The following is a 16,714-nucleotide window of genomic DNA, read 5'->3' as shown; positions in this document are numbered from 1 at the left end:
TGGCACAGCCATCTCAACCAGCCACGTTATACAGAAGGGGACAAGAATACAATACAACTTAACACCAATTGTGGCAACATAAATTGTAGGCCCACTGAACTATAACGCTATTTTGTCATAAGCAACTGGCCATCACAAGCTCAAAATACTTGAAACCAGTTGAAAATGTGTGTACCTCCAATGTCACAACATGGATTGTACTAGCTGTTATACCCTTTGGTAAATCTCGTAAATATATACAGCAGTACATGACACACGAACTGAAACACCAAATATGTGCCAAATTGGCACAACGAATAATCATCTCGAACCAAAGGGGCTACAAGTCAATCCCAACAATGTTCATGTTTATTTTACCAAATGTAAAGCCCCACTACTGAGGTATGTGGTAGATATTTTTCAGAAGCGATCTGGCCATCACAATTGATAGCAGCTCAACGAAGTGACATATCATCATCACGTTGATTCTAAATGTGGAAAGACATCCGGAGGATATGGAGAAAAATCCACGCGGCCACGGGGAGAGAGAGAGAACATACAAACTCTAAATATGCAGCAGCAGAAAGCATCGGTGTCGGCGCGAGACTGAGGAAATGTAGATACGAACTTTGTCCAGTGTGAATCTTGAAGTAGTAGACTATTGTTTGTGTTAAAGTTGGCACATACACACACATGTAAAGTATTTGGCATAGCCTGTTGACTGTATTGTTTTGAATACTTTGGAGGCTCATGACATGCCTGTTAATAGCCTACTAGCGGGAAGTACCCGGCGTTGCCGGGGCGAAAAAAATATTTCAAATCTTCTCTTAAATTTTTTACATATACATAGACAGATACTAAGCGATTGTGAAAGCGCGGTGGGCCGTTTGTCCATTTCTCCACCAACAAAATTAGAAGAGGCTTGCACAAGTCCAAAACGTTACAGAAAGTGGGGGGTAAATAGTTGATCTAAAAGGTTTCCGAAAATTGTCGACCCCCCCCTCAAAAAATATCTTTACACCCACGTAGGTATATATATATACACACACTACAAACAACAGAATAAGTACTATATATTGATTTTGTAGTTGTATCTACTGACTGTACAGTAGTATCTACTGAGCCAGTAGTAGCTACTGACTGTATAGTAGTATTTACTGACTGTAGTAACTACTGACTGAAGTAGTATCTACTGGCCCTATTGTACTATCTACTGACTGTAGCAGTAACGACTGACCGTAGTAGTATTTACTGGCCCTACAGTAGTATCTACCGACTCTATAGTAGTAACGACTAATTGTATAGTACTATCTGCTGACTCTGTAGTAGTATCCACTGACTATAGTAGTAACTACTAACTCTATAGCAGTATCTACTCACTCTATAGTAGTATCTACTAACTCTAGTAGCTACTCACCGTAGTAGTATCTACTGACTGTATAGTAGCATCTACTGACTGTAGCAGAATTGACTGACTGTAGTGGTATATACTGACTGTTTTAGTATCTACTAACGCTATATAGCAGTATCTACTATCACTACAGCAGGGCATACCGACTGAGGTGGTATCTGCTATCACTACAGCAGTGCATAGCGACTTTGGTGGAACCTGCTTTCACTACAGCAGTGCATACTGACTGTGGTGGTACTTGCTTTAACAACATCAGTGCGTACTGACTGTGGTGGTATCCTGCAATGACTACAGCAGTGCACACTGACTGTGGTGGTACCTGCTTTGATTACAGTAGTGCATACCGACTGTGGTGGAACCTGCTTTCACTACAGCAGTGCATACTAACTGTGGGGGTACCTGCTATCACTACAGCAGTGCATACCGACTGTGGTGGTACCTGCTATCACCACAGCAGTGCATATTGACTGTGGTGGTACCTTTCACTAGAGCAGTGCATACCAACTTTGGTGGTACCTGCTTTAACTACTGCATTGCATACTATGGTAGTTCCTGCTATAACTACAGCAGTTCATACCACGTGTTGTCGTACCTGCTATTACAGCAGTGCATACTGACTGTAGTGGTACCTGCTTCAACTACAACATTGCCTACCATCGTTGGTGGAACCTGCGTTAACTACAGCAGTGCATACTGAGTGGGGTGGTACCTGCTATCACTACAGCAGTGCATACCGACTGTAGTGGAACCTGCTATCACGAAAGCAATGCATAGTGACTGTGGTGGTACTTGCTTTAACAACATGAGTGCGTACTGACTGTGGTGGTATCCTGCAATGACTACAGCATTGCATACCGACGTTGGTGGTACCTGCTTTCACTACAGCAGTGCATACCGACTTTGGTGGTACGTGCTATGATTACAGTAGTGCATACTGTGGTGGTACCTGCTGTGATAACAGCAGTGCATACTGACTGTGGTGGTACTTGCTATGATTACAGTAGTGCATACTGTGGTGGTACCTGCTTTCACTACAGCAGTGCATACCAACTGTGGGAGTACCTGATATCACTACAGCAGTGCATACCGACTGTGGTGGTACCTGCTATCACCACAGTAGTGCATACTGACTGTGGTAGTACCTGTTTTAACTACAGCAGCGCATACTGTGGTGGTACCTGCTATGATTAGAGCAGTGCATGCTGAGCGTGGTGGGAGCTGCTATGATTACAGCAGTGCATACTGTGGTGGTATCTGGTTTCATAACAGCAGTGCATACCGACTGGTGGTACCTGTATGATTACAGCAGTACATACTGACTGTGGTGGTACCTGCTATCACTACAGTAGTACATGCTGACTCTATAGCAGTATATATGGACTCTATAGCACAAAGTACTCACCTGACAGAGTGCCGTGGTGAGGCCTAGTCCCGTGCAGAGCCCGCGGCCTCGCCTCGATTGGAGGTGAGACATTGGCAGGCTGGGGGTTGGGCCGCTACCCCCCCCATCCCCCTGCCCGAGCTACAATAATACTACAATAATACTATCTAACAGCTATAATATTAGTATGTACCGAGCCTATAGTAGTAAGTGCACATATTGGGGGTGGGAGGGGAGAGGACATGACACTTTGATGAATGTACCGTCAGGGTTGCGTGTATCTTTGTTGCATTCTGAACGCGAAGAAGAAATCCCCCCCACCCTCCAGCGATGATGGGCGTGCGTTGCTAGGGCAACCCCTGTGCAGCTTTGGGCGGGGCATGGAGATAAATAAATAATGCAAAATAGTACAAAATTGCTAATTAAACTACTTTAAAGTTTACGGATGGGAAAACGGAAAAGCATATGTCCACTTAGGGCGTGCTGCCTGGCAAACATTTTTCGACATAAACCCCACCGCTCGAAAGCCAAATGCCTCGCAAGCACGAGTGCGCAGAGGCTTTTATATATAAGAGAAGACTAGCCTTTCTATCCGGCTTCGCCCGGGACTTGGATTCACCACGCCCAGCCGCCTTTTTCTCCCCAGTGGCGATGTTCACACACCACACCAGTTATTCGTTTGAGGCTGAGTCGACCTAAGGGAGGCCTAAGACCGGTTCAAATAATCGTCACCGGTGGTGGTCGTGAGCGGGAAGCGAACTAGGGTCGCCGGGTTCGTAGCGCAGCGCGTGAATCGCTGCCCCACACACAGGATAAAGACAAAGATCCCCCATGTAGCCTGTGAGACTGTAGGGGGCAAGTGCTGTTAGCAAGCACCTATGAAGGCCGGCACGGCACACGAGAGGGTGGGTGGCCAGCACCACGCCCGGCCGACTTTGTTCCCCCAGTGGCGATGTTCACACACCACACCAGTTATTCGTTTGAGGCTGAGTCGACCTAGGGGAGGCCCAGGACCGGTTCAAATAATCGTCACCGGTGGTGGCCGTGTTCATAGCGCAGCACGCTAACCACGACACTACCACTCCCCCCCCACACACACACGCGCGTCCATAGGTACACATACACGCGCTTGCTGCAGACACACACAACTTTTAGGGTGCGTACGGCAGTAAGCGACTGAAATAATATAGCAATGCTGCGCGAAGAACGCCTTAGATATTTGTATGGCACTTTACTTGCGGAGGGTTGGGGGGGTGCGTGACGTCAGCAGGCACACTGCGTTATGCTTCTGCATGCGCGGGTGACATGACAGATGTGACGTCACAGCTCACTTGCAATGCAAAATATATGCATTATTGTGGTGTACAGTCTGGAAAGTACCCACATGGCAAATTTCAAGTTTGTTGCATATCGTGAAGTACGCTAAACATTTTGAACAGACACATATTCAAAAAATTCCCTTTTAAATATATAGATGGACGTGTGTGTATTTTATGGACCTGAAGCACATTGACAAGAATGTGATGCAAACAACACCACATTACATAGTATTTTTATATTAAATTATGACATTCAATCTCTTACCTTTTGGTTACATAGTTGGGCTTCTTGTCTTCTTTGGGTTTCCCTGCTCCTGTGGGGGTAGACTGGCTTTTATGTCCATCTGTGTGTGAAACACGGCAGAGCTCATGCGATGACACAGAAATATGACATATAGGCAAATATTTCGTATACGTGTACAGCTGTTTTTTTTTGTTACAGAGTTACCATGAAGAGAACTGGCCACGTTAATACAAATAGTTGCACACAAAAAGGCAGTGCTAAAATGTATTCACCTTGACCATTACGCTTGACTTCGTTTTGTTGGGCAACTTCAAATGTAATGTTATAACTAATTAAGCACTTTCGAGGACAAACTTTTGCTATGTGAAGCTGCAGTCTCGTATTATATTTAAACTGAAGTTACTCACCGAATCACCCCCTCACCTGATCACTCACCTGTCGTCGTGCGGGCCAGTCGATTCATGAGGAAGGATTTTCCAGTTCTGTATTTTCCAACTATCGCCACCACCACCATTGGTTTCTCGATTCTAGTCAGAACCTGAGCTGTTTCCTTATTGACATGGAACTTGAAGTCCTCGTCGGACATGATGAACGGGAGAGGTCCTGATGGATATGGAGATGCCATGGTGACGTGTATGTGTGCGTGTATGTGTGTGTATCCAAGCGCGCCTCTCTGTGTGTTTCTGAGTCTGTGCTCGTATAACTCTGTTCGGTTAAATTTGTGCGTATGTGTGTCTAAATTTCTGTTTCTCTGCGCGTGTGTGACTGTCTTTTGTCTTTGTGTGTGTTTATCTCCGTACGTATGTCTCGATGTGTGGTTTTGTTCGTGAGCCTGGGTCTGTCCCTAAGTTTTCCTCTGTATCTCTAAATCTATATCTCCGTGTCTTTGAGTATCTGTCTCTGAGCAAGCTGCTCAATGAACGGTGTGTGTTACTGACCAATACGCTCCTATTTGTGATGGTGGGGTTGAAACAGGATGCACTGGTTTAAACCGAGCAGAGACGAAAAACTGCTTCATTGGAATGAGAAAACAACACACGAAGACAACTCCCCCCTACCGCCCATAGTGAAGTGCGCTAACCACTACACTATCGCTCCTACACCAACATATACATAAGAGTAACACATACCATGCAAATACTCTATATGCATACAAGATCCCCTGTATAGCCTTTACAGATTATTAAGGCACGTGCTTTTAGCAAGTAGCACCTCTGAAGTGTGGCGCAGGCGCACAAGGGGGTGGGTGGCCAGCACACGCCCGGCCGCCTTTGTCTCCCTAGTGATGACATTTACACATCGCACCAGGTACTCATATGAGGCTGAGTCTACCGACGGGAGGCCCATGGACCAGTTCAGGAAAATCGTCACTGGTGTTGGCCGTGAGCAGGAGTCGAACTCGGGTCACTGGGTGTAGTGTAGCCGGCTAACCGCTATGCTACCTCCACACATCCCCTCTCACCTACAACACACAGGCAATCACACAACCTACTACTATTCTCCTCCACACACCTCGAACTAGCACGGTTGGCAACGTACAGTGCTAGTCTCAAATCATGTCAGACGTGCTTGTGCCCCTGATTGTCCAACTGGCAAATCTTTCGTTCAGCGAGGGCTGTTTCCCAGTCCGGTTCAAAATTGCGCAGGTAACACTGCTCCTGATAAGAGTTGGGTTGAGCCATTGTGAACCCACCAGATCTCAAACCTGAGTAGGATTTAAAACAGGGGTCCTCAAACTACGGCCCGCGGGCCACATGCGGCCCACCGAGGACATTTATCCGGCCCATGGTCACTAATTGGGCTGCGCTTGTGAGCACTAATTGGGCTGCGCTGGTGAGCACTAATTGGGCTGTGCTGGTGAGCACTCATTGGGCTGCGGTGGTGGGCACTGATTGGGCTGCGGTGGCGAGCACTGATTTGGCTGCGCTGGTGAGCACTGATTGAGCTGCGGCGGTGGGCACTGATTGAGCTGCGGCGGTGGGCACTCATTGGGCTGCGCTGGGGAATGGTTCAATGGGCCAATTGACTGGACTTGCCCCCCAGGCCTAAGGCTGCCAGCCCTCCCCTGGCTGCGCTTGACTGACTCTCCCTCCCTCAGCTCCCTCGCTTGCCCCTCGGCTCCACTCCCAGTGATATTCCTGTGTGCTGGGGATGTAGATCCCCAGTACACGCACCGCTGAGTAAATGATAGAGGGGTAATAACAGAGTGATCTCTGATCTTTGGAGGGGCTGCCTGCTGTTTTCCCGTGCTGGTCAGTGACAGACAACCGAGGAGTAGGAAACCCAATTAAAATGACAGTAAGTGCATTTATATTCTGATTGCTATTCAGTTGTATGAGGTTATATGTTGTATGTTGTGTAAGCCCCGGTTCATACTGTTGCGATCTCTGAGCAGTGCGAGTTCAGCCATATACTTGTATGGCTGAACTTGCATTAGATTCGAAGAAAAAAGGCACATGTGCCTTCTTTTTTCCTGCAGTGGAATCGGATCGCATGGGTCTTCTCCCCCATGCGATCAGATTCCTATGCGAGTTCGCAGATCGCACTGCGATCTGTGAACAAAACTGCAGGTGTAATTAACTTTTTAATGGCACCCGCACCAGTGTGAGCCTGGGGTAAAAGCGGAGTTCCCCCAATCAGACTGCATTGATGGGCAGTGCAGTCTGTAGGTCTCTGTGTGGGCAAAGTTATTGCTGGTATATTGTTTTTGTAGCGCTGTATATATATTGGTATTTTACTAATAGCAATTTTGACTCCCTAGGAAACAATGATGTCAAGAAAGAGAAAAATTGACTCGGAGTGTAGGATATTCAAAGAACAGTGGACTTATTACTTTTTCATGCAGTACAAGGAAAGAGCTGTGTGTCTGATATGCCAGAATATAGTGTCTGTGTTCAAAGAATACAATTTACGTCGACACTATGAAACTCAACATAAAGATAAATATGATTGTTTGGTCGGAGAAGTGAGAAAAGATAAAATATTAAAACTGAAAAATATATTAACAACTCAGCAACATACTTTTGTGAAGCAGAAGCAGCTAAATATTTCATCACTGCGAGCAAGTTTTCAAGTTGCCAAGCTAATAGCGTGCACTGGCAGACCATTCGTGGAGGGAGAATTTGTTAAAGAATGCCTTCTTTCTGTTGCCAAAGAGATGTGTCCAGAGAAGGTCGATATATTTAGTACAGTGAGTCTTTCAGAACCTACAATTACACGGAGGATTGAAGAAATGGGAGACAATTTGCATCAGCATTTGCAAAACTCCACAAAAAAACGTTCCTATTTTTCCTTGGCACTCGACGAAAGCAATGATGTTCGTGATTCTGCACAACTTCTAATTTTTATTCGTGGGACGAATGACTATTTCGAAGTCACAGAAGAGCTTGCTGCACTGCAAAGCATCAAAGGAACAACTACAGGAGAGTATATCTATGAAAAGGTTTGCCAAACTGTGAATGGTTTGGAGCTGAACTGGGCTAAACTAGCCAGTGTGACAACGGATGGTGCGCCTAGCATAGTGGGGTCTAAGAAAGGAGTAATTGCTCGCATTAACCAAGAGATGGACAAACATAACCATTCTCATCCAATAGCCATACACTGCCTCATCCACCAACAAGCGCTGTGTAGTAAATCACTGAAGTGGGACTCTGTTATGAAAATTGTGGTATCTTGTGTTAACTTCATTAGAGCTCATGCACTAAACCACAGACAATTTCAGGCATTTCTGTCTGAGCTAAATGTTGACTATGAAGATGTTCTGTACCACACAGAAGTCCATTGGCTGAGTCGAGGGAGAGTTTTGAAACGTTTTTATGACTTACTTCCACAGATTACAGCTTTTCTGCTTTCAAAAAACAAAGAAGTACCAGAGCTCAATGATGCAGAATGGAAATGGCACCTTGCCTTTCTGACAGATGTAACAGAGCTACTCAACAGTTTCAATGTGCAACTTCAAGGAAAGGGGAAGCTCATCTGTGATATGCAATCACATGTCAAAGCATTTGAAGTAAAATTAGGCCTCCTCATCAAACAAGTGAAGGAGGAAAACTTCTGCCATCTCCCCACAACTCAAAATCTGTTAGCGGAAAAACCATTGGTTGCATTCCCAAACAAAACATGTGTGGATTCACTGGAAAAATTGCAAAAGGAGTTCCAATTTAGATTTAAAGAGCTTCATCTCCATGAACAGGACATACAGCTTTTCCGTAACCCATTTTCTATTGACATTGAAAATGTGGATACAATTTACCAAATGGAACTGGCTGAACTGCAGAATTGTGACTCTCTGAAAGACGCATTCAAGTCAAGCAGCCTTCATAATTTATTATATGCATCTCTCCCCTCTGAGACATATCCTCATCTCAGGAACCATGCACTCAAAATGGCAACCATCTTTGGCAGCACTTATGTCTGTGAACAGACTTTTTCCAGAATGAAACATTTGAAATCTCCAACCAGATCTAGACTAACGGATGCACACTTGCATCACTTGTTACGACTAGCAATGACAAATATGGAACCGAAGATTGACCATCTCATTAGCCAAAAGCAGGCCCATAGTTCCCATTGAAATACTGGCAAGTTTGTTGATTTAACTTTACTTGTTCTTCATTTAAATATTGTATGTTCCCGTTTTGTTTCTTCACTTCAAAATAAGATATATGCAGTGTGCATAGGAATTTGTTCATAGTTTTTTTTAAACTATAGTCCGGCCCTCCAACGGTCTGAGGGACAGTGAACTGGCCCCCTGTTTAAAAAGTTTGAGGACCCCTGATTTAAAAGGTCGTAGAGCGGTTACTTCCCCGTGCCGCTGCGATGGGAAGTTCCACAGTGCAGAGATGGTTCTACTAAAGATCACTGATGACCTTTCCAAGATAATTGATGACTGGTGCACCACAGCGTAGCTTGGCCTCGATCTCAGCCGCCTTCAACACCATATTGAGTATGGCACTGGGTGGATTGAGTCTTACCTAAATGGTCGATCACAGTTCATCAAGCTGGATGATGAACAGTAATCGTCTATGCCGTGCCTCTTCGGCATACCACAGGGGTCCATCCTCGGGTCCTTCCTTTTTTCAACGTGCATCTGTCCAATAGCTGATATAATTTCATCGCATGATATCAAATTCCATCAATTTGCTGATGACACACACTTGTACACTGCAGGGAAGTCAACGTTAAATATGGAGAGCCTTTGTAATATCGAAGGCTGCATGCGAGCGATGCACGTGTGGTTTGCATGAAAAAAATGCTGATTAATCCAGAAAAATATGAGGTTATGCTGGTTGGCACTCAGGCATAGACGAAAACATTTGTGGGAGGATCAGATGTGGCAGTAGCAGACACCGGGATTTAGTTATCTACTCATCTAAAGAGCCTCAGCACCATACTCGACCAGAATGTCGTTTGATCACCACGTGCAAAATCTAGTCAAATCCTGAAATTTTCATATCCGGGCTCTACGACACATTCTATCACAATTGAGTTCTAACACCATTTTGAGACTAGGCTCAAAATAAATCTGTCTCTGGTGTGGACCAATCAGTTTCAAAGACAATGCATATATTATCAGAGTATGTTTTTTGTTTGCATTCTGACCACAAGTATTGTGGTTAATGCCGACATGATTCCTTGTAAAAGATTTCAGTTTGGTGTTTTAACATCTTAACACCTGTTTTGTTTCCAGAAAAAAGGGGAAAGCCTATTTTAAACTATTTGCCACTAAGTGGTGGTGACGTCGCCACAGTGATTGTGCCAAGCTAGGTGCAATTTGAGGCCACGTGAAGTGTGGAAGAGCCCCACCATTAGCAGTTCACGGCACAGACCCAGATGTTATGGAATGAGATCCCTACACGTATGCACATATAGACACGCATTAACGTATAGACAAATTATCATCATCCGCGATCACTCGGGGTCAAGCATGAGTGGCCTACTGTTGGATCTTGTTTGTGGATCTTAAGATGGCTGCAGAGGCTGATCCGAAAACCGCAGATTCTGCTGCAGTGTCGGGAAGGGTATGTGATGGTGGTAGATGATGGTTGGGTCTGTTGTATATGTGGGTTATGAAAATTTTGATGTGTTGTATGCGTGCGTGGGTGAAATTATTATGTTGTATATGTGGGTTATGAATATTCAGTGAAAATAATAGTAATCAAATGAAATTTGGCCAAATGTGTAATTATCCGGAAATATGTTAATTTATGTAATTATGCACATTTAATTATGCCAATTCGAGAGGTAATTGTAGTAATTATGCGAGTGGGTGTAATTATGATGATGCAAGTCGTTATGATAACCAGACCCCGCCTCGGTGACGAGGGTGGGTTATCGATCGGAATAAGGCAATTAATCGTATGCAGTTATGCAGGTGTGGTGTAAGTATGCAAGATTAACTTAGATTAACTCGGCATCGTTGTCTAGGTTCGTCTCATTCTCGCTTATCTTTAGGTCCCCGAGTCACCCCGTTATCGCTTTAACATTTACTGAGTATGTATGTGTGTTTATTAAGGTCACCAAGTTCAGATCTCAACGCAGAAGCAGATCTTATGCATAGACTTCAGGAAAGAATCACACAACCACTTCTGCATTAATCAATTTATTACTAATTCAACCTCAACTATGATATAGTATGCGAACTCTCAATCCCGGAACGTCAACACGGCATCAATACAGTATCATCAACGATTGTCTGATTTCACTTTGACAATGGCACATGGATCCCGCATAACGCGATGGTTGTTAGTGAGAGAGAGAGTCGTTAAAACATGCAAATACTATGCTAAGAAAAACCTTAACGTTAATGAATGAAAGATACTTGAAAGATTATACGGCGACAAAAAAACACAATCAAAACAGTTATTATTCTTAAAGGCACCAATCTCAACAGATACATCGGCAGGTTATCTGACAACAGAATGGCTCGGAGTAAAGGCCTGCGACGGCGCTCCTTTTCCGAAGATCGTTATCTTATACAGAGTTTACTAATTGGGGACCAGATCACCTGTTAAGGATCTGGTGGGCCACCACTCCCCACGTGAGCGTTGCTCGGCGGAAGGAGGTGCCAAGAATCAATTCGTATTGATGGATCTGTTGGGAATTTATGCGATTAAGAGTACAGTCCACTAAATATTAAAGATAAAATTACGAATACTCTTATAACCGACGGATGGCCATCACTCGGTCTCGAGTGTTTTCTTCACAGCCACGGATGGCTTATGGGTTCGAGTGTGTTTGAGTGGTAAGAGTGGTCTTGAATAGTCAATGTTCGGAGTCGGTTCTTTATGTCAAACAGACGCCTGGTGGTCGTGTGGTGAGGGGGCGGTGCGCGTCATACGTATTAGTCGCTCCTCTGTCACCGTGGTGAATTGGTTGGATGCCTGTTGATACGCTGTCGTAGTTCGGAACCCGGTCGGTAGGTGGCGCCCACAGCTCGCTCGCAGCGCGCAGTGCTGGGTCGTCACCTCGTCGCCAAACCGCGACCTTCAGCTGCAGAGCGACCTTCGACTCGGCAGAGGTTGGCCCACGCGGCCGAGTTGAGCTGTCAAGCGGGTCTTGCCCGCCTGCAGAGGAGACGGGGAGCCGCTTGAGTCGAGCCCCGAGAGCCGTCTGAACTCGGCTGAGTCCCAGAAGCTGAAGAGTCGAGCCGACCCGTTAGTCGCAGCTCGCCCTTGAGTCGACCCGCTCGGTCGAGCTGAAGATGAGTCGAGCCGACCCGCTGGTCGAGCTCGGCTGGTGAGTTGACCCTTCTGGTCGAACTCGGCTGGTGAGTTGACCCTTCTGGTCGAACTCGGCTGATGAGTCGAGCCGACCCTTCCGGTCGAGCTCGCTCATGAGTCGACCCGTTGGTCGCACTCGTGATGAGTTGACTCTCCTGGTCGAACTGGTTTCCAATGCTCAGAGTCCTTTCTTTTATGCCGAAAAATCCCTTTGGACCCTGCCCACAAGGCGGGGTTTCCTTTTGATTTACTGTGTCAGGATCTGTCCGTGTGTAGGTGTGTTCATGTGTGTGTCCGTACGTCCGTGTGTCCTTGTGTGCATCACCCACGGTATATTCCGTGGTCATATTCCCTCCATAAAATCCACGAGCAAACAATCAGGTGTTACAAATTGCCTCGAGGTCGTCTCTCTGTCTGGGTGCGATTTATCTCTTGGTTGGCCTTCTTCATGAACCAAAACACAGACGTTACAAATCGTCTCACAGGCGCCTCTGTCCGTGTTGCACGACCTGGAGGGAGGGGCACACTCCCTCCGATCCTCACCGCACACAAAGACATGGTTAAAAGTTTTAAATTAACATTTGTCCCTTACCATTTCCCAGTTATGATTCTGTATGTAACCTCAGGTCTGTCATTTCCCATCGTGGTGCTTGACTCAAGTGGAGGTGTTTCCCCGAGCGTATACACACTCATATCCCGCGCTGCGGGGATACAAAGACGGCCGGGATCTCCCTTCTCTCCGACCCTGGGTTTAACATCGCTCTTTTATTATGTATTTATATTCGACCTGGTGGTGATTCATCCCGTTATGCTTCGGGTCGAGCCTACCCTGTTGTTAAATTCCGACTTTAACGTGACTTTAATAGCAATACCAAATAATTGAGCTTTTTTACTTAACTAGGCGAACACGAACTCCCGGCGGCCCCCGCAGCCTCGCTGTTCAGCTGAGCCTGCAACCTTGAGAGTGACGCAACACCCTTATTCTCGTCTCACTGTGGTCATCCAACCTTCTGTCCTGGGAGGGTGATTAATTCCAGGACAAGGCCCCCTCACGTTCAGACGTGCAGTGGTTGTTAATCAGCCCCCTCTCCTGTGTACACAACCTTGAGCTGAGTTTATCTTGGCTCTTTCAGCTGCAGAGAACAAGGCGTGTTTCTCCTCTCTGTGTGCACGTGTTCCAATTAGCTCGAAATTCCTAACACACAATCAGTGATGACCCCCCCGGCCTTCTGTGGCCGTGATCCAGACAAAGGCGCCTCTGCTTCGAGTCGACACTGCCCTTATCTCTCCTTGAAACAAGGTTGTAATTCTGCCATCCTAGCCCTCCTCCCGTTCATTACTACAACACCTGGTGTTTTGCAGTTTGCTGCGCTTTGGTGTGTTTTCATTCATTATATATCAATGATGGAAGAAGGCTAGAATACAACAGGTCTTCTCGGTGATAAGCCTCTCTACTCTTTGGTTCTTTGGATAAAGTCACGTAGGCCTAAACAAAATAAATCACGACTTTCGAACGCAACACAAGCTTCCATCTTCAGGCGAAAAATGGTGAGAAAGCAGCCACAAACAAGGGGTTATATAGGTTGTAGAAGGATTAGCAAGTCAAAGTTAATGAGAATAGCATTTTAAAGTCAATGAGAGATAGCAAATTAAAGTCGTGTCTACGTGTAACAAAAGCAGCCGTGTCGGCAGCTGCTGCATGTCTATGTGTAACAAGAACAGCCATGTAGGCGGCTGCATGTCTACGTGTGAAAGTTAAGTTTCAGTATAGTCACGTAGGTAGTTAATGAGAATAGCATGTTGAAGTCAATGAGAGACTAGCAAGTCAAAGTCAGTCCATTTGTAGAATAGCATGTTAAAGTCAATGATCAAAGTTAATGAGAATAGCATGTTAACGTCAATGAGAGACTAGCAAGTCAATGTCAGTCCATGTGTAACAAAATCAGCCATGTCCTTGTGTGACATAAGCAGCCGTGTTAGCGGTCCAAAAGCGACCATGCATGCAGCTGAACGAGGAACCTGGGTACACCCAGGCTGCTGAGTTGGCTCCTGTGGCAGAGAGGCTGTGGGGGCTGGCGAGTAGATTGAGGGTTGCCCTGCCCTCCGCACATCGGCATAGAAATTTCTTCCTCAACGATGGCCAGAACCATCCTAGTCCACGAGGAGCGACATCAGTGGGCAAGGTGTGAGTCCGCAGCGTGGAATCTACAAGAGATGGCGGGGGTGACCAGATCCGTGGACGGGATCACATGAGCTACGTCCCCGATTGGTGGGACTCTCCCTTGCACTGATAAGGGACTCAGGGGGGGAAGGGGTGTTGGGGTTAAGGGCCTGGGAAAAAGGGGAAACGGAGATGTGCCGCGTGTGTGTGGGGGGGGTCGCCGGTTCATGGATGGGGAGCTGTGAGAGAGTCACCGATTCGCGAATTCAGGGACGCCGTGTGTGTATGGGGGGGTTTGCGGTGCCTCCTGTGTTGGAAGGGTGTCGCCGATTCGCGAATTTGAGGACGCCGTGTAACGAAGTGTTATCGGTGGGGGGAGGGCACCAGGGAGCAGTGAAACGTGTTGTTGATGCGGCACACATTGTGGTGGTAACGGGATTGCCAGGGATTTTTTTTTGTCGACGTACGCCACCCACACGCACAGACAACACTGCATATGTATAAATTATGTTTAAGTTCTCTGAAAACGCATAGATTCGTAAATTAAAACTCACAAAATAAATGATCGGATAAATCACTAAAAATGAAGTGCAATTGACGATTTTTATTCTTTCGGTAAAGTCATGTAGGTAGACATAAAATAAATCACGACGTTTCGAATGCAACACAAGCATTCGTCTTTCGGTGAAAATGACGAGAGCAGCCGTGATGTCTGCTGCTTTGTGAGCTTCTCTCGCCATTTCCGCGGCTGCTTTCGCCATTTTCCCCTGAAGACGAACGCTTGTGTTGCGTTCGAAACGTCGTGATTTATTTTATTTCATTTCTACCTACGTGACTTTACCGAAAGAACCAAAAAGTATGGATTCCTACAGTCACGAAAGCTTCAAATCAATAATGATTATTGTCCTGACTCTTTCTATTTAGAACGAATACTAACGATGGTGCGATCAATGATGTGCATGTTTAATGATAATAGCACTTTATCTCAGTGAACAGCAGAGCCACGCCTATCAAAAGCATTCAAACTTTGGCCACTGGTGTAAATATATACAACTATTGTAGTGTAGAGGCGATCACGTAGATTTCGGATTAACCAGAGCACATATTTGATCAGTTGTTAGCACGTGACTTGTAATAAACATTTCCAAAAATAAAAATGTATCACTGTTTTGATATTATTCACCCATGAGGTATTGATTTACGTTAAAATCTCAGGTGCGCGGTTAATCCGCAAATTGGATAAACCACACGCGGGTAGTCGAGAGTCTCCTTACATGTTTATGAGCGTGGTCCCTTGTCTTCAACGTGACCCCCACATTTATTTTCAACGTGGCCCCCCAAGAACTTACGAACACACCGAAAATGGATGTGTGTTCGTATATATATACATACACATGGATACATACAGAGAAGTAAATATGTGAAGTACCGTTGATGACTCTTGGACACCGTTGGTGAGGCACACGTATTTATTCCGTACAAGTAGTCACAACTGTGGACATACAATACTAGAGGGGGTATCGGCCCCCTCACCCGGATAGCTGGGAATACACTGCTAGCTATCTCTGACCTACCTCCTAGTCCTCCACTAACGGGCTAGGGGAGGCTGTCTGGCCCGACACTGGTAAGTCGGGCTACGGTACCCGGAGTCCCAGAACACTAGCTCTGGTTCTCGGGACCACGCCGCTGGCTCGGTCCTGCGCGGCCCTGACAAGGGCGGCGTCCCAGGGGAGTCCAGGGCTCTAGCTAGACGATCTTCGGTCTTCACTGGTTTAGCTTTAACATTCTGCCCCGAGCCCTCTGACACATCCCCCTTTATACTCCACCCCCGCTGAGGGGTGGGGCCCCGGGCTGCCTGGTGCGGACGTTGTTGAGAGCACCCCCCCCCCGTGCACTCACGTAGCCCCGCCCACTGTGTTTGTTTCCCATAAGCTGCCATGCATAACGGCTCTCTCTCTAACACCCCTACATATGCATGCAAACAAATACGTACACGCCCGCAGATACGTGCACAGACATCTATTGTTTTCCCTGTGGTCGTGCATTTTTTTTTGGGTCCTCCAGTTTTTTCTCCCTCCACACTTCGAAACGTGCGTTGAGAGTATTTGGCTGCTATACATTTTCACGCAATAAGCCACTTTATTGAGCTACCATTTGTGGCCAGGTTGCTTCTGAAAAAGAGCGACAAACGCACAGTAAGACTTACCTGGTCAATAAAAAATTAACACGCTTTTATTTAACTCGCTGTCTGTTGTCGTATCCTCAAATCTTGTAACTCAATTTCAACCGTCTTTCCAATGTCGTATCGACTGCAAACTAGGTATAGGTATGTCATACTGATGACAATACTATATTTTATCCTTGAAATTTTAAAATATTTTTTTAACAATATTTTTTACGGGTCTAATTGTCCACGTTCAACTCACGTTGCCTGTAAATCACCACGGCCCCTTACGCTATGGTAAGCTGCGGGGCCACTTCCTGGAGTCGTGGAGTTC

At 46.0% G+C, this 16,714-nt stretch overlaps 1 protein-coding gene across 2 annotated transcripts in view; it reads right to left on the bottom strand.

Moving 5' to 3' along the window:
• Positions 1 to 5,306, bottom strand: part of LOC144737579 (guanylate-binding protein 1-like) — a 72,123-nt gene extending 66,817 nt beyond the window's left edge. For both annotated transcript variants that reach the window (XM_078620338.1, XM_078620339.1), the window contains exons 1-2: positions 4,770 to 5,306; positions 4,356 to 4,434 (exon numbers count right to left, since the gene is read on the bottom strand). In XM_078620338.1, the coding sequence (XP_078476464.1) occupies positions 4,356 to 4,434; positions 4,770 to 4,959 (269 nt within the window). In that variant the 5' untranslated portion in view covers positions 4,960 to 5,306. The remainder of the gene's footprint in view (positions 1 to 4,355; positions 4,435 to 4,769) is intronic.
• Between the last annotated feature and the right edge of the window lie 11,408 nt (positions 5,307 to 16,714).

This window comes from Lampetra planeri, chromosome 71 (genome assembly GCF_965212315.1).
Source record: "Lampetra planeri chromosome 71, kcLamPlan1.2.h2, whole genome shotgun sequence".
NCBI lineage: Eukaryota > Metazoa > Chordata > Hyperoartia > Petromyzontiformes > Petromyzontidae > Lampetra > Lampetra planeri.
This window is presented reverse-complemented; position numbering and strand designations above follow the sequence as displayed.